General features: G+C 36.6%; 1 protein-coding gene across 1 annotated transcript; it reads right to left on the reverse strand.

The window, feature by feature from the left end:
- Positions 1-12,650: 12,650 nt before the first annotated feature.
- LOC140147695 (U6 snRNA-associated Sm-like protein LSm8) lies at positions 12,651-18,344 on the reverse strand. Its single transcript, XM_072169462.1, has 4 exons — positions 18,205-18,344; positions 15,488-15,528; positions 14,317-14,444; positions 12,651-13,384 (listed from the first exon to the last, which is right to left on the reverse strand). The coding sequence occupies exons 1-4, from the start codon at positions 18,233-18,235 to the stop codon at positions 13,294-13,296; spliced, it is 291 nt and encodes a 96-aa protein (XP_072025563.1). The 5' UTR covers positions 18,236-18,344; the 3' UTR covers positions 12,651-13,293.
- Positions 18,345-19,392: the final 1,048 nt, after the last annotated feature.

Raw genomic sequence — 19,392 nt, forward strand, 5'->3', positions numbered from 1 at the left:
TTTGGTATTGCGATTGTTTCTTTTGTCTCAAAGTTTGTCATAAACTGTGTTTTCTTTTGTGCATTTGCAGGCCAACGTGTATACTTTCATTGCATAATCTGTTCAGTTGATCTTCCATATCCTTCACCGATGTTGTTGTTCGGGAGCTTTAAGGCAACAACGTCATCTGCAAATCTAAGATCCGTTAACATCTCCCCGTCAATGTTGATTCCTTTTATGTTGGCCTTTTTAAAATCCTCTAACAGTGCTGTTGTGAAAATCTTTGGTGATAATGTATCTCTCTGTCTCACTCCTCTCTCTATTCTCACCTCCTTGGAAACATCATTATCTATGTGTATTTTGACGATGGCATCTGTGTATATATCTTCTAGGATGCAGATGTAACTTTCATTTATTCCGATCTTCCTCAGTGCATCAAACGTATCCTTATGCTCTATGGAGTCAAATGCTTTCTGGTAGTCTATAAAACCAAGACATAAATCGAGCTGGTATTCGTTTGATTTTTCAATCAGTTGATTTACTGCATGTATTCTGTGGTTGCGAATCTTTCCCTAAAACCTGCTTGCTCTCTAGGCTAATTTGGTCCAACATAGCTTTTAATCTGCTCTGGATGATTTTCGGGAATATCTTATACACGTGTGAAAGAAGGCTGATTGGGCGGTAGTTTTTAATGTCTGCCTTGTCCTCCTTTTTGTGAAGTAAAATCATTTTTGCTTCTTTCCATTTCTTTGGTTTTTTCTATGTTTCCACTAAGTATTTGATTGTAAAGTTTTGTGAGCTGTAGTATTAAGTGAAGGATAAATCACATTGTCATTTGAAACAGCAGTATTTACGAAGCTGAAGCCCCATTCAAATACATGTAGCTAATTTATATACTGACGTTTATTACAGATGCCATGTAAATGCCTTATTTTGTCTTAAACAGAGGACCGCTTCGGCTGAACCACTAGCAGGCTATGTTAGCACATCTATGACAATGACAAAGGTACCAACATCTGAATTTTGATGATTTTTACGATCGTCCGGTTGAGCAAATCACTGAATGGGCCTTTAAGGCCTCTTCTACCTCATTCTGTAGTATTGGAGGTACATCTGTTGCTTCAACGCTTGTATTAATGTCTTTTGGTTTGTCTTTCTGTTGAGTTCTTGTTCAAGTTAGGGCTTGGTAAAACTCTGCACATAAGTTGCAGAATTTCTGACCTGTTTGATGTAACAGTTCCATTTTTGTGTCATTTATATTTATTGACTTTTTGCGCACTTGTTTTATGATAGTTTTTAGGCCTTTTCCACTTTGCAAAATCTTGAGTATGCTTGCATGCTTTTTCTTTCTTGTTCTTTGTCGTTTCTTCTTCCTTACTGGTTTTACAAGCTTTTACAATTTCAGTGTACTCAGCTCTTGATTTGGTTGTTATTTTTCTGAGAGCTTTCCTTCTTGTACAAGGTCTTCAATTTATTGCAAAGCGGTTCTTCAACTTCAGTTGGAATTCCTCTTTCCTCTCTTTCAACTTTAGAATGTCAATTCTTTTCTTCTTTTTATTTATTATTGATAAATTTAAGCCTTGCAAGCTTAGTGTTGATGCATATTGTTGCCCTGACCATTCTATGGTCACTAGCAATGTCTACCTTGGTGATAACTTCAGTTATTCACAATTCCTTTTTGGCTGCATAATATGTAGTCTATCTGCTTCCTGGTTATTCCAATTCAACTTTCTCATGTTCAATACCTCTTTTTGTCTTTTTTGGAAAATATGTTGCCTATCATGAGTTTCTGTTCTACGGCAAACTCGAGCATTTCTCCACGTCTATTCCATTCTCCAACTCCGAATTTGAAATCAGTTGATTCTTCTCCATTTTTACATTCTCCAAAATTGGCGTTAAGATCACCCATAACAATGATGTATTTGCCTCCTCTATTTCTACTTCTGGAAATAGTGTCAAAAACTTTTTGTGTTTGCTGGATGGCATTGTTTGTTTATACAATTATTTAATTTGAAAAGCAAAACACTATTTTATTTTCAACTTTTGTTTCATGATTTAGCCATTTGTTCATCATTTCATTTCTGATTTTGTCCTTCAATGGGCAGTTTGCAAGTCTTTTAGAAAATAAAGAGCGCCCTTAATATTCTAATTTAGTTAATAATTACATACATTACCATCGGACCAAACAGCGGACAGGAGATAAAATCCAGTGTATTTTTAAAAGTCACTACTTTTCATGTTTGTATTCCTAGACAGCCCATAATTATTCACACTCAACAGGTTAGATTGTATTCAAATGCAACTATTTGAACTATCTTCGTGAATGCGCTCCTCTTTTACAGACCTTCGATCACGCCAAACTTCACATAAATTATGACAAGGCCATTTGTATTTTTTTCCATTTCAGAACATGATGTTGAAAATGCAATGGACGGCATTTGTGAAGATTGAAAACTTGTCAAGATTGACAAAGATATATGAATGACAAAGATATAGTCGGGAATAACTTGCTTGTGAGTGTAAAGTTGGGTATGACTAACATGTTTTGCTTTAATATTGACATCTGAGGTGTGCTCTGAGGACCAGACTGAGGTGTATCATAGAATATACCTTTGAGCATTCCGAGAAATGCAGGTTCACATACTCAAAATTGTTCCGATTATTTGGCTTTTCCAAAATATTCCTTAGGACAAAAGGATTCAGAAAATTATAAAGTTTTATACGATTAAGCAGTTTGGAGTTATTGGCGAAAAGGTCAAAGGTTGAATTTTGTCAAACATAGACGAATTACCCAATTTTGCTGAAAATGGTCTCAGAATGTTTGTCTTGTTATAATAATTCAGAAAAGAAACAGTTTGCACTATCTATGATGTTCAGTTTCGTTACCATGGGAACACATCAAAAGTCTTTTTCTAAATTATTATACCAAGACAATTTAATACCATCAAAATCGGATATATGTCCTGTGTTTCAACCTTTGATACCTTATTGCTGATAATTCCAGACTATATTGGTCGTAGTTAAGTCAAACTATATATAAACCCATCCCAAAACGAAAGTTTCCAAGAAGGGGTATTAAATCAAGATCTACCAAAAGTATGTTATAGATAAATTTATTCCGCGCAGTTTGATACCTCATTTTGTCCAAATCGATGCAGAATTGATGACACAAATTACCTTTTGAATGCAATCACCTCAATTCTAAAAGTTGCGGTAATTGCTATTGATTTGGTTCTGCTGCTCAATATTCATTTTGTTTCACTGAGAGCATGCACCGCAGATGTCTGGCAGTCATAGATGCAGCAGGAGGACATGCCAGATATTGACTGTGAAGAGAGAAGGGTAAAATATTGAGGAAGGAGTAAAAGAGTATCTGTATTCAACAAAACACATGGAAGTGAAGTCAAACAGTCGAAGTCCGTCTCTCATGGTATACCTTTACGAAGAATCTTGAGAAGCAGGAAAATAACATCAATAGGAATTACTGCAACTTTAAAATCCTGGGTGCATGCAAAAGGTCATTGTGTCATCAATTCTGCATCGATTTGGACAAATGAGGTATCCAACTGTACGGAATATATTTATCTGTAGCATACTTTTGGTAGGTCTTGATTTAAGATCCCATCTTTGACCAAAATCAAACTGGATACTTTATTTTTGGGATGGATTTATATTCTGAATCCTTGCGCAGTTGTGACATGAAGAATATTTTGGTAATGCCGTTTCCACAAGCATCAGCTTTTTTACTTGGTAATTTTCCGTAATATATCCTGCTGCTCATTTATGTTCATATAAAAATCTTAATGGCCATGAAATGGTCAATAAATATTTAAACATTAAATTTATTTTGTAAGATGTAATGTTATTACCTTACCCTTCCATCCTTATTTAAAGGACTTCTAGAATAAAGAGTGGTTACTGTTTTTGTGTATGGTTTGCATATCCGATATTATATAATGAAATATCCCTGTAATATCAATCTCTGTCAAGGTATTTGTTTCTAGGAACAAGATAATGTTACATAGATAATAATTCAATTCAATTGAATAATGTGTTTGTAGGTTCATTTTGTGTTATTAGTACTTTATTTGGGTGTGCATATTTGTATGTTTAGATAATATTGTGTAATGTTAACTCTAGTGTTTGATCAAATATATGGACATAATGGTTGTTAATAATTGATTTTTGCAGCTCAATCCGCACATCCACATCAAAAAAATATCATTCCCCAGTCCCCAGCTGCGAGTTCCCTTCATCTTCAGTAGCAATTAGGGGTGAAGAGAGTTCCTCTCGCTAGGTTCAGGTTCAAAATATCAGTGTATTCTCATAACAGAAAGTTTTCATGGAGTTAAAATTTTGATTTGTTGTTCCGCAAGGTTCAATGCTTGGTCCCTCTTGTTTGTTATTTATATTTACTGCTTGGAGAGCTTGTTTGATCTGAAACTGCATAATTATATATACCTGCATGCTTGTATGTATACTTTTTTTAAAGACAAGAATAGTGTTAACTTTCCATTTCCTGGTTTTACAATATATAATTAGTTGTTAATTACAAATCAATTTTGTCCATTGTGGGTGTGACTGACTAATGCATGTATATGTGAGGGTATGGGTGGTAGCACATGTGGGGAGGTGGGTGGGGCACATATGCACATGTATATGTGTGATATTGTGAACACAGTTGTTGTACTGTTGTTTTCTGGCATGAAACTTAATTACTGAATCCTGGGTTCTGAGCATTTTAAGAAAACTTTTGTATTTGATCACAGAAATACTACTGTATATTGATATGCTACACTTAAAATAAAAGATAACCAACAGACAAATTATTTCTTTAAAAACAACTTTATTGTAAAAATTATATACAATCTATTTACTCATTTCTACATTATGTATGAATGTACATAATGTTGTAGGTTTATCAATCAGAGCTGCCACAAATGTTCAGACCAAGAACAATGTCAACGCAGTTGCAAAGTGGCACCCAAGTAGCTCAATTTCCATTTTATTTGGACGTTTTACTGAACACAGATCAGTGAGCTGGCATGGTAATGAGATTATGATATTTCATTATTTTGTGAAACAAACCATGATCTGTACCTTATGAAATGGCTCATTTTCATAAATATTTGAGTAACTTTACATTTCTAGATTTCACAAAATGTTAATGATCCTGACAGTCTTTACGGGTTCCTCAGCCCTCAGTCATTATAACATACACCAACATTTTAATAAATGTGTACAAAAAGTATTATCACACCTTTAGAAGCAACAATCTCCTGATGTAATTATCAGGAAATGTGAAAATTATTAAGGTCCATGGCGGGTCTCACTCATATGTGGCATTGCCCTAAAAAGGTAGGATTTCAAAAATGACAACATTTAAGCTAATCGCTTCTCCCGTCCCACTTGAAACAGATTCTCAATCACATTAGTTTAACAGACTTTGCGCTGTCATTTATTATTCAGACATTAAAAACTGGTCATAACACAAAATACTGAAAAACCAGAAATAGACAAGATTTTCACCATTTTCTGTTAATTTGTGATGAAATGAAAAGTCAATGAAAATGTTGTCATGTTTGAAACTCTGACCATTTGTCAATCAAATAAATCATATCGCATTGCCAATAAGTTAAATCAAAATGTACAGAACACATTTATCTGTTCAAAAAATTCAAAAATTGTCTCACTGAGAGTTAATTTCATCAAGAAATTGATCTATTTTAAGTGTAACAATATTTGTGTGCAGTTTATAAATGAAATATTTCATGATTTTTCATTCACAAAAGCATTCAATTTTATACTTATTATCAAATAAAACAGTACAATTATGGTATTCCCTCTGCACTGAGAACCATAAGGGTGTGATGCCTCGTTGTAATTAAGATATAAATTCCACACACCGGGTATGCTGTGTAATGTGTATAGGGTATAACATAATTATTCCAGTAAAACACTGTGTAATGTTCCAACATTTGCATACATGTAGCAATAATTGCTATACAATCTGTAGACTGTTTTGTATAGCAATTCCCAAATAAACTGACCACAGCTTTTGATTTCCAGCTTTTTTTGATAATTTGTTCTGTATAGCAATTCCCACTGTTTGCAAAGCATTTTGATATGATACTCCAGATAAATCAAACACTGATTCTTATTTCATACACATACATTGTACAAGTACAATGTACAATGTACATGTATGATACATGTACATATGTATGAAAAATTTAAAAACAGAAAAATCAATGTACAAAATATTCCCCACATAAAATAAATACATATATGTGTACAACATCCATATCAAAAGGATGCACTTGTCGGCTGCTACATGCGTCTCATTTCAAATAATAGCTACATGAATAAATACCAGACTCAACTCAAGTGGAGGTCACTTCAAATCATCCCAAGTCACATGGTTTGCAAAATACAAAGAACATTCCTTAACAATGTGACTTGAGATGAGTCTGGTATATATTCCTAGCTATTATTTGAAATGAGACACATGTAGCAGCCGACAAGTGCATCGTTTTGATATGGATGTACACATATGTCCCTACATTTTGTCTGTACAACCAGTTTGAATCACCTAAATTACCAATTGAGTGTGTTGGGTGATGCCAATAAGCCCAATCGGCATTGTAAATTCTGGTTTTTGAAAGCAGTTTTGGGACACTTTGACCTCTGAAAATGTTTGTAATTATTAATTTATTAATTTGTTATTGTAATAGTGTTATCAATTAATTTATAAAATAAACATGTTTTTTTTTTTGTTTGTTTTCATTCTTCTGAAACAATTTAAATTATATTTTGTATGCACAAAACCCAATTTTTCTGAATTTTCCTGATAGGTCAGAGGGCAAAGTGTCCCAAAACTGCAAAAACTATCCCACGATGCACTGCAAACTTCCAATGCCGATTTGACTTATATACCCCTTAAAAGTTGTGTATCTGGATTCAATACCACCCAAGGTGAAAACAATGCCACCAGGTACAATATTCTCCCAGTATAAAGGGAACAAACCAAAAGATCAAGAAGCCTTGTATACATGTACGTATAAAATTGTTTCAATATGGAGGGAGGGTTCAAAATATTGATTTTGTATGAAAAATATGGCACTTTTAAATCCATTGTTACAGTCTTTTGACTTGCTTACAGTTGTCAGGGGTGTGAGTGACCACAGATAAAAAAATCTGAAAAGTCTGAAATTTGGAAAGCTCCCATACTTTTGTACAGAGGATGTGCAGAAAAAGAGACAAAAATCAAGATCAAAAAATCTGAATTCAGATTTTAATCTGAACTCTCACACCCTTGAGTTGTTACAGATGGGAAGGCAATGGGTTAATTCTGTAGTCTGAAACAACGTTTATGTTAATATGTGACCATACATGACGAATGAGCTGTAAATTCCTCCGCCATTCAATTTTGTTTTATTTTGTGTTTAAAAAATTTATATCATAAGCTTTAAAATGGTATATAATTTGACTTCAAACGATATCCAGAAGCGGGGTTATGGTTTGTTGAACTTTGCTCCTTCAACAAAATGGTACCTTTTTTCGTTTCTACATGTGTCTCTGTTTCATAATCGGCAGTCATTGAACCCACCACTTGAACAGGATTTAGCCAAAGCAAACAAAGACCAGAGCTATTAAGAATTCTATAGACATCTAAGGTAGAAGCTTATTATCCTCTTCAACAATAGGATTATTGACTGTTTTAAAAGGTGCTTGACTATCTAAATGAGATATTTGTTGAAGCAACTTGAGGTACCAATGAATACGACCTTCGTGCACATTTTACACTGTCATGCCAGGAAAAAGTGAGTAATTCGGTAATCTCATTCCCGGGAAATGTGTACTGCTCGTATATCTCGGAATATAATTTAGGACATTTATGGCTCATTTGTGCTGTACGGTCACATATGGTTTCAGCAATCTTTTGGTTTTTCCCTTAAAGTTAATCAATTCTTTGTTGAACATTGTTGAATATCACAATTCACACAGTCGATATTTTTAACTTTTTCAATACACATAGCAGCACATTGTCTTAAAAGTAGCAAAAACTAATTCCCAATTTTAGGTATACAACAAACACAATACAAAAAGAAAACATTCTTCAACATTTACTATAAAACAAGTTTTTGAAGGCAATTAATGTTGCAAAAAGACTTTACACAATTATATGTAAAGGTATTTCATGTTGGAACGACAAAATTCACACAAAAATCACTCGCTGCAGCATTTGCACAATTTTGTACAGATTGCCTCAAGAATTTGTTTTACAATTTACAATAATGAAGGGGCAGACATTGTCTTGCAACATAGAGCAATTACAGTAATTCACTTTTCACTATTTTTGGGAACAAGCACACCAAATTATTCCTCTCATTGCAAGGATTCGGAAAAAAAGTATAGTTTAACCTAACTGTGACATACCGTTCTTGAGTTATAAGCAAAAAGGTCAAATTTTGGAAGGTTGGTCAGTTGTTGTTTTTTGGCCACACAGGGGCCAAATATTAAAAATGCTCCGATTTCAATGCAAATGGTCTCAAATTGCTCGACATGTAAAAACAAGTCTTTGAGCAAAACTACATGAATGTGATCACATGCTAATGTCCTCAACCAAACAACGAATCAATTGATCTTTTTGGAAAATTCCATAAACCTTTGCGTGTAGAAATGAGATGTTGTCATGCCGATGCGCACATCATTGCTGTGCAATTCACAGCTTGCAATGCGCAGTAACAATGTGCACATTGGCATGACGTCAAATGACAACATCTCAGGTCTAATTGCAAATAATTATGGGAATTACCGAAAAAGTCAATTGTGTCACTGTCAGTTTGCTGGTTTCTAATGTTAGATGCATTTTCATTACAATTGCATGCAGAGAAGAGCACTTTTTGGCCACGTTACCATGTACACAGGCCTAACACAGTGCAAACATCAGTCCTCGAATTAAGGATCTGAAGGGGCACGGCAACTTTTTTAGGGCAAGTTGATAATTGCCTTGGATTTTCACTAAAAAGGCAAGGCAGCACCGCAGTTTGTGATATTTCAAGAGGGCATCATGGCAACTGTTGAAAATTTGAGAAGGGCACCAAGGCAATTTCTCAAAAGTGAAGAAAACACACACAAACATAGATAGATGATTTTATAATGAAGGGGCAGGGCTGGGGCACCGACGGCAACTTCATTAGAGGGCACGGCAAATGACTGCCTTGGGTAAAGGACATATTTTGAGGGCATTACGGTAGTAGATGGGCACCCACGGCAAAATGCCATGGGTGCCATGGGTTAATTCGAGGGCTGGCAAACATGGAAGTTGGGTTCTGATTGGCTGATTGAATCACATCATGAAAAGATTTAAAACATTGATACCTCATTTGCTAACCAAGCTGAGTAACATCAGTTGATCAGCTGTGATCAATTTTTTAATGCGAAAAACAATGTGCGACATTGGCCAGTGTCATTCTCCCATGGAAGCAATTGCACTCTATGGATGCTATAACATAATCATTGTCAAATGTTCTTGTTCAGAGCAGTTTACAAGCTAGGACAGCAAAATATAGTGATTTGCCTGATTGATTTGTCATTAAGTAAAAGGCACCTATCATGCAAACTTTAAGCTCGCAGCATGCGATGGACCCATTTTCCATGCTGAAATGGCTGTAAATAGAGAAACGTGCACATGGCAGCTATTATTATGACTTCAAATTATGTCTGAAAATAGCTGCCTTTTTGCTTAGTTCAAATGGATTTGCATTTTATTGAGTATTGTCTGAGATATGAGGTACTATAAAAACATTCACTAAAGGCAGCTATTAATATGTATGTATAACTGTATATATAATTCAATAGCTGCCGGCCGGACTTTTACTGGTTGCCTCTGTCCGAACTTTAAGCTCACGGTGAACCCCCTTCCCGACCTCTGATTGAATTTAAATTTGGAGGGGATGATTTTCTAGTTAAGTGGCACAGTTTGACACTAGGTACAAAAAATATGGTTGACATGAGGGGCGTTTGATGCACCCTACCAGCTCCTTTATCTTAGTCTTAGAGTTGTACAGTGCCAATGGAACAAGTTTGTTTGTGAATTGCACCGTACCAATAATTTTGGATTTTGGTGTTTTTTATGACTTTTAATCGTTAGGTAATTTGAAAATTCAACCTGTATTCAAAGTTCAAAGTAGCACTACTTTTGGGCTCTGTTACTTTTATATACTATCTAGAGAGGTTGCGTCGCGCTAAAGCGCTTCGGTTGAACGTCACGCGCTACACGCTCGCTAAGTCTCTGTCGAGGAATTAAATCAAGGACTATTGTCTGGAATCAAAGAAACAGTTTTGGTCCTTTGTGAAGAGCATGAAGAAAGACTCATCTGGTATACCAGCGTTGAAGGAGCATGGAAACTTAGTGTCGAACTCATAATATGGTCGGAATTTGTACTTCAGCGCCTGTGACTGTTTCCGGTTAAAAGTAAGCAAATACTTCAGCTAAGATACATAAATGTTAGCCAAGCTAAATTGAAGCCAAATTGGACAATCTAAAAAATTGTTTTAATGCGTTTTAAAACTGAAGACGATATGATGACTGACAGTGTTATACTAGCACTCTCTATCTTCTATCCACACAGTAACTATCGTGTCGTCGTGGATAGTAGATAGATTTCTCGATCAAGTCCGACTGGACGCAACAGGTTGATGAAATTTGTTGAACATTGCGTCCAGCAATACAAAAATGTGTCTGGACGCAAGAATTCGCGTCCAGCGGGAGCCTTGGCATACGCAATAATCCTGCTTGTTTGTCTTCCACCTGGAATGTATTTACTTAAGCAGTATCCAGAAGTAGAAGAGGGCCGGCCACAAACTGTGGCTAGTTCAAAGGCAAGCAGTAGGTATGAGAGGGAAACGTCAGTTAACACATTTGCTAGTCAGCCAAAATGGCCTAAACCGGCAATACAAATTTACTTTGAAATTTAAAAGAACCGCTTGCTTAGTTCACCACGTAAACTTGTATGGCTCAAAATTCAGACCGCTCAAGTTTACTGCTTTCTGTGTTTTGAAATTTGTTGACGTTTTAATGATCCCCGATTTCCGGTCGATTATTTTAGCTGTGTCGCGTCACATGCATGACGCTAGTGGGTACCAGCCAAAAAATCACGATCGCCGATAACGATGTGATACGGGACTTACATAGGATTACACAGAGATATTTCTTGCCAAAATTTGACCATTTCTAGGTAGCTTGGCCCTACTTTGTCTGCGTTATATGAAAAAGGACAGTCTTAAGTAAGTAAATGTGCAAGAACCGCTTGCTTAGTTCACCACGTAAACTTGTATGGCTCAAAATTCAGACCGCTAAAGTTTACTGCTTTCTGTGTTTTGAAATTTGTTGACGTTTTAATGATCCCCGATTTCCGGTCGATTATTTTAGCTGTGTCACGTCACATGCATGACGCTAGTGGGTACCAGCCAAAAAATCACGATCGCCGATAACGATGTGATACGGGACTTACATAGGATTACACAGAGATATTTCTTGCCAAAATTTGACCATTTCTAGGTAGCTTGGCCCTACTTTGTCTGGCGTTATATGAAAAGGACAGTCTTAAGTAAGTAAATGTGCAAGAACCGCTTGCTTAGTTCACCACGTAAACTTGTATGGCTCAAAATTCAGACCGCTCGCCAAGTTCACTACTTTCTTTGATTTGAAATTTGTTGACGCTTTTAATGATCCCCGATTTCGGTCGATTATTTTAGCTGTGCGTCACGTCACATGCATGACGCTAGTGGGTACCAACTTCAGCAGAAATCACGATCGCCGATAACGATGTGATACGGGACTTACATAGGATTACACAGAGATATTTCTTGCCAAAATTTGACCATTTCTAGGTAGCTTGGCCCTACTTTGTCTGCGTTATATGAAAAAGGACAGTCTTAAGTAAGTAAATGTGCAACGCTTTTGATGTTTTGGGCTGAAACGTGTGATTTATCATTTGGACTTGATGGGGGCAGACTAGTGTTCAAACTGATATCAGCAGGGTTGTAGCTACAGTGGGCGGTGGTGGGCAGCAAATCTTGCAATGCGCAGTAACAATGTGCACATTGGCATGACGTCAAATGACAACATCTCGGGTCTAATTGCAAATAATTATGGGAATTACCGAAAAAGTCAATTGTGTCACTGTCAGTTTGCTGGTTTCTAATGTTAGATGTATTTTCATTACAATTGCATGCAGAGAAGAGCACTTTTTGGCCACGTTACCATGTACACAGGCCTAACACAGTGCAAACATCAGTCCTCAATTAAGGATCTGAAGGGCACGGCAACTTTTTAGGGCAAGTTGATAATTGCCTTGGATTTTCACTGAAAAGGCAAGGCAGCACCGCAGTTTGTGATATTTCAAGAGGGCATCATGGCAACTGTTGAAAATTTGAGAAGGGCACCAAGGCAATTTCTCAAAAGTGAAGAAAACACACACAAACATAGATAGATGATTTTATAATGAAGGGCAGGGCTGGGGCACCGACGGCAACTTCATTAGAGGGCACGGCAAATGACTGCCTTGGGTAAAGGACATATTTTGAGGGCATTACGGCAGTGGGGATGGGCACCCACGGCAAAATGCCATGGGTGCCATGGGTTAATTCGAGGGCTGGCAAACATGGAAGTTGGGTTCTGATTGGCTGATTGAATCACATCATGAAAAGATTTAAAACATTGATACCTCATTTGCTAACCAAGCTGAGTAACATCAGTTGATCAGCTGTGATCAATTTTTTTAATGCGAAAAACAATGTGCGCACATTGGCCAGTGTCATTCTCCCATGGAAGCAATTGCACTCTATGGATGCTATAACATAATCATTGTCAAATGTTCTTGTTCAGAGCAGTTTACAAGCTAGGACAGCAAAATATAGTGAACTCAAATTCAAAATATCAGCTTAAGTGATATGATATGAAGAATCTTTTCTTCTTTACTCTCTGGACAACCATTGACAATTCCAAGTTAGGCTCTACACTGCAGTTACAATACATTCTACACAGTGTGTACTTATTCTCTTCATATCACCTTACATGATTCCTGAGTATAATAGATGTGTACTCTTGGCAGCTTTGATGTTGACAGACACAATGTAATGTGTCCAACACACATCACACTCATTGTCTGCACGCGTCGAAGGGCATCTCCCATGAACCACCTTATGACAAACTAGTCAGTCATCTCAGTACAAATGGAATGTATTTTTGGATACCCTTTTTAACCTGGCAGGTTTACTTTGATCTTTAAGAGTACTTGGTTATCATCAATGTGTAACAGGATTGAGGGGCTCTGCTTTTATATTAGCTAAATCCAATGCGCTATCTGTATCTTCATCTACTTCTCCAATAATTGCTCTGTAAATAAAAACAAATGAAAATAAGAAATAATTATTTTGTTAGTGGTACTTATTGTTTTTGATGAATGAGGACAATGTGAATTTGGAGCAGTGAATGCTTGTAATTTGTTATATTTTGGCTGATGTGATACAATGGAAGGAATACAGGAATATGTGGAATGTCTCTTGACTCTTCTGAGCATAATGTTAGACAATTTATAACCCTTTACCAGTAAACTGAAATAAAAGTTGTACTTATTTTTAAAATAACTATTTCTTATGATCTACCATCAATTGGCTACCAGAATCTACTATTGCAAGCAACTAATTCTTTCCTAACATTCTTGCCAATTGGCTTGTGGACAGGCTAAGTAGTACTTTCATTAAAAATTCCCATGAGGACAGGCTCTACACACTCAAAATATTGGTAAGAATGTCTTCCAAACACCACAAATTCTTTTAATCTTTGTAAATGGGTCATGAATCACATCAAAACACACACAAAGCAGAATTGGTTGAAAGGAGCTGCTACTCGAAGTCTACCAGAAGCTTGATACAATCTAATTATGGTGAAAACTTGTAAAAAGATCTAGTTGGCGACAAACCTGTTCTACGGGCGGACAGTCCTTTCAAGTAGGGTCGGTCGGGAATTACCCTAAGATTTTTTTGCAAACATATTTTCTAAACATTTTCAGCCAAAATTAATCAATTTTGGCCCCAAAATGCCTGATTTTACATGATTTTAGCAAAATTAAAACAAATAAAATTCTCAAAAATCCAATTTCTGGGTCGGTATGTGTAAAAGCCACACTTGTTATTGCTTTATCATCAGTAAACAATGGTGAGAAAGGAACTAATGGCAAATTGTTTTCTATCAAATGCTTATTTCACCCTTGACATAATCTCACATTTTGTGAAACTGAAAATCGCATCCTTAATAATAATACTCACATATTGTCACCTCTGATGATGTAAAGTCCCAATACCACTTGTTCTACTCCTGACACAGAATTGTACACTCGTTCATGGCTCTCATCCAATATCAAATTAATTGTCTGATCGAACCCTTTCAGTGTTCCCTGTTTATAAAAATATGACAATTTCACATTTTTAACAAAATAATTGTGACTTCAATTTATAATGAAACATCTTAATAATATCAATTTGAACACTTGTCTTCCCCCAGCAAGTCCGAATGATTTACATTTTTGTATCATACGTTCTGTTGACATTAGGGGAAATAAATGCTTGTTTCACACAATATGACTGTGATAAGACTACATACATACTTATTACTAATTCATAATTGTTGGGTCTTGTTTTGGGCCTCGGTATTTTTCCTCAGAAAAATACCTCATCCCAAAACAAAACCCTCCGATTTCACACAATGACCTCAAAATAGATGGTGCAAAGTTATTATTGTTTAATCATTTCTGTCTTGTTATTGCCATGGATTTTGACCGCATCAAAAAATAATTCATTCCATTTGACATTGCAGACCTATATAAATTCAGCCAATTTTATACTTATATTAGCCATCTATAGTGGCCAATACAAACAAACTCCAAATTCCATCTCATGGCCATCATATTTCCCAAAACAAACACCAAAATTGTCCCAGCAGAGACACAGAACACCGCTAAGTTCAGTTAAATCCCAGATTCCGATGTATTACAATTAGAGAATATGGTGGTTTTAGGCCAAGAGTGCATTGTCTCATATAACACATTATTTTAAGTAAAACAACTAGGCGAAGCTAAGTTGTTTTACGCTAAGCGGCAGCACGACAGCGGCTAAAAACAATACCTTTATTCTCATTCTTAAACACTTCAATTCAAATAGAAATATCATAAGTATTACCAATTTTAATCAAATTAAATCCTACATTTTACAAGGAACTACCTAGGCCAGGCTTAAAATTGATCAGACCCATTGTTGCTATGCGCCTCTGATTGGTTCAAATAGCGAGTATGCATATCGCATTGATGCACACACCCCGACCCGTGTGATATTGTGTCATATCACATGGGTAGTACCAATAAGATTGCATTCATGAACATTCTCAAGTGTTTAAGAATTACACATAAATGTATACAAGTTTATATACGGTTTTATTCCTTACCACTATTTGTCTGCCATCATTGGTAATTACTGATACAGTATCTGATAAATTATGTTAAGGAAATTCACTTTTTTTTTCATTGTTTTGTAGTCAATTTATAGCTAGCTCAGACACTGGCCCAACCTATATTATCAAGCTAATGTCAGTTTATAAATTGATGTAAAGTAAACACAGGTTAATTTCGTGGAGCGGAAGTACATTGTACAGGGTGTCCCAAAAAAAGGAGGCCCCTCATTGTGCCCTCTTTTTCTCTTTTTTCTGAAAGATTGATAAAATATATTTTGATATGTAAAGAAACCTTTAATCGTTAGCTTTAATAAACCAAAACAATTATTTCAATCGGCTCACAACTTTTGAAGATATGCCCTTTTGAATAAAAGTACCTGTTTATCACTCTGTCCACGGATAGCAAACAGAGTGGTTGTGATGGCTCATGCTGTGGAGTGGCCTGCATGACCCCAGACCTCACACCACTTGATTTTGTTCCTTTGTGGAAAAATCCAAGATCGTCATAAACGTATTACTGAATGCATTCGCAAGTATCCGGCGCACAAGGATGGTCCGCAACGCAATTGATGCAATGAGGACCAGGGCTGAAACCTGTATTCGCTAAGGAGGCAACCAGGTAGAGGGCAGAGCAGCATAGTAAACTCACTTCAGAAGAACCAAAGACAAACCAAACAGCTTTTTAGGGCTACCTTTTATCCTAAAAAGAGAAATGACTGATGTGGTAAATAAAAAAAAAAAAGCAAGAAACAACTAAGTAAGAAACATAAATAAACAAAAAGACATAAATAACCTAGAAAAATAAGTAATTGCAAGTAAAGCAAAAGAAGTCATCCATTTTACCCACATATTAATGACATATTAACAAAATCCATTGCCCATAAACCCACCAGTAAAGCCCATTCCATAAGTAAAGTTATTTTATAAAGTTATCATTGAGGAATGTTTGATATTCATGCATGGTATGTGTACTCCTTTTTAATCTTTAAAGTAGCCAAACCTTCTCCGTGGACAGAGTGAAAACGGGTACATTTCTTTAAAAGAGCATATCTTCAAAAGTTACGAGCGATTGATATAATTATTTTGGTTTATTACAGCTAACAATTCAAGGTTTCTTTACATACCAAAATATATTTGATCAACTTTTCAGAAATAGGAGAACAAGAGGGCGCAATGAGGGGCCTCTTTTTTTTTGGGGGGGGGAACCCTGTATAAGCCCTTTCGCAATTTCGGAAAATTGCAACTGCGCATGCTCAGACATCGTCACACAGTTCTTCAACGAGAGATAAACACGAGGAGGTTGCAGTGCGTTTGCAATGGTGGCGAAACTTTGCACTTCCTTCAAAAACATATTTTTGTAAAACACATTTTATTCATTCCTACATGTTAATATTTCCTGTGAAATACAAATATTGTGAAGGAATAAAGATGAAACAGTCAGCGAAATTCCAGTACGAAACGTTTTTATGCAAACGTCAAAGTTCACCCCATTGAAAATGTACAGTAGCCTCATCGTGTTTATCTCCAATTTTATCGGCAAATATTACCCATGATGCACCATGATCTGAAATTGCGAAAGGGCTTATTTGGTAGCCATTCACTCGGTCGGACATCCGGGAACATTGTCCCCTTCGTCCCCCTTTGGCTTTGCACAAGCGCGCGCATAGCAACCAGCTCGAGAAAGGGAACTGCACATGCGCACACTGGTTTTACAAGACTATTTCCCTTTGTAACGCCAGTCCGACCAAGAGAATGTCACTAGGCTTGCAGGACTATCAATTTTACAAGTCAGCTAAAGTTTGTTTTTTTTAACTTCCGTGGTCCGGGTACGCGCTGGTGAATTGCGATCACGTAGAAGTGACAAGGTCGCCTACTACGCGCCGCGCCGAAGACCAATGGGTCAGCCGGCTTGTTGTTGTCAAGTGCATTGATCAGCCAATCAGCGTGATTGTTTATTGCTTTTGCGTTTACGCTCATGTACGCGATACGCACAGCCTCAGCAGGCACGACCACAGAAGTTTAAAAACAACAACTTTAGTCACTGACTGTCGAATGGATTAATCTTGGATCGTCGGATTTCTGACCCAGGGGTAAGGCCCCTGGCCCTCTCCATGGACCATGCCATGTAACTTGAACCCAAGTGTCCTTTAGAGGCATTAAAAGGGCATTTCGTGATCCACAAAAAGTTGAGATTTTTATATTCAATATTGATACTGGAAACCTCTGCTCTGGCTACATGTTTATGTACAAAATATTTCTTGCAGATTAATTCGTTTAGCAAAGATATCGTGAAATTTGAATTTCGTTCTGGTGCACCAGACCGAAATTACAACGCATTGTCTATGCTAGCAGTGTAATACACATAATCATGCATAACTCGCGCCGCGAACGCAAAATCGGAATCAACTGAAATTTTGGGAATAGGTTTTTTCGTGGATATCTAATGAAAAATGACATAAATAGAGGGTGCTAGGATCACAAAGTGCTCCTTTAAATAAGCTATGTTTTAAGTGAAAAGGCAGGGTCAAAGCCCGTAATGAGCTCGTTGCTGCCTCCCATGTTTTGTGAACTGCAAGTCTGCAGAATTCTGCATTCTGAACATGCTGACATGGCTGACGAATTCGATAAGCTTTTCATTTTTGAACTTTGATTGGAAAGTAAAGAACAAAATCACATATTTCACTAGATAAAAACTGGTTTTAAAAGGATACGATTTATGTAGCCTTCGAGTCCTGATGCCATAGTTGCTCTTTCAGTAGTATGATCAAATCAATTCATTCACGAAAGCCACGATAACTGCAATCGATCTTTTACCGTTTTGCGAACGCACGAACCTGCAAAATTCGGAAACCTGGACCAATGGAGCGCTATGATAAAATTCCCTTTAAAAAGGAATGTGCAAAGACAGAACAACCACGGCCAATAGCAGTTGTAACTGGAGTTACTTTCACTTCAAGGTCTATAATACCAGTGGCGTGCGCAAGGGGGGGGGGCAGGGGTTATGCCCCCCCACTGTTCATTCGGGGTTTTGGGAAAAACGTTAAAAACGTCAAAATTTGTTCCTAATCAGACTCCATTCGGGGGAACTGAACAACCTGCCCCCCCCCACACTTTCAATGTGCTGCACACACCACTAGTCTATACATCAAAATGGACAGAAACCTCAGTGTCCTGGCAGTTATTAGGCCTAGCCTACTAGCTGTTATTACAATATTTACGGTATAGTGATAATGGTCCGTTCGCAAACACTTGTTGGGTGGGGGGGGGGGGGTTGATGCAAAACGGGGGCCTTTTGGGGGGCATAAAGTTTTGACTAGTGTTATTTCAATGCGCATTGGAATAGGAATTGAATTGAATTTGATTTTGACCATTTTTCAATTCAATTCAGTGAATTGAATCGAAATGTTTGGTTTTTTCATTTCAATTCAGTGCATTGAATCGAAAGGTTTTTATTCTTTCATTTCAATTCAGTGCATTGAATCGACATGTGGTTTTTGTCCAATTCAATTCAATTCAAGCAATGAATCGAAAATGCATGCAACATATAATTTTTATTCTGCCATTTCACGATTGTCAGCTTATCAGTTAGAATAAAATTTCTCCCTGAAATGCCCGGTAAAATGTATAAGTGTTGGTAACAAGAATTGAATTTGAATATGAATGAATTCAAATGCTGTGAATTGGAATTGAAATTGGTTAGCAGTTAATTTCAACACATTGAATTGGAATTGAATCAAAATGATTTAAACCAGAGAAGAATTGAATGAATTGAAATTGCATCAAAATAATTTTATAAAATAAGAATTGAATCTGAATTTGGACCTTTTTTGTCCAAAAAAGCGTAAAAACCCTGATAATTCTGAAATTTTGGGAATTTTTGTATAATTTTCCCAATTTGG

Source organism: Amphiura filiformis, chromosome 3 (genome assembly GCF_039555335.1).
Source record: "Amphiura filiformis chromosome 3, Afil_fr2py, whole genome shotgun sequence".
Classification (NCBI taxonomy): domain Eukaryota; kingdom Metazoa; phylum Echinodermata; class Ophiuroidea; order Amphilepidida; family Amphiuridae; genus Amphiura; species Amphiura filiformis.

What these genes read in the sequence shown, in the direction of transcription:
- LOC140147695 (XM_072169462.1), bottom strand. Translation starts at nt 18,235, where the DNA reads ATGGCATCAGGACTCGAAGGCTACATAAATC. An exon ending in ACTCGAAGGCTACATAAATC is followed by an intron (nt 15,529 to 18,204) that starts GTATCCTTTTAA and finishes ATAATTTATCAG; the next exon opens with ATACTGTATCAGTAATTACC. An exon ending in ATGATGGCAGACAAATAGTG is followed by an intron (nt 14,445 to 15,487) that starts GTAAGGAATAAA and finishes TTTTATAAACAG; the next exon opens with GGAACACTGAAAGGGTTCGA.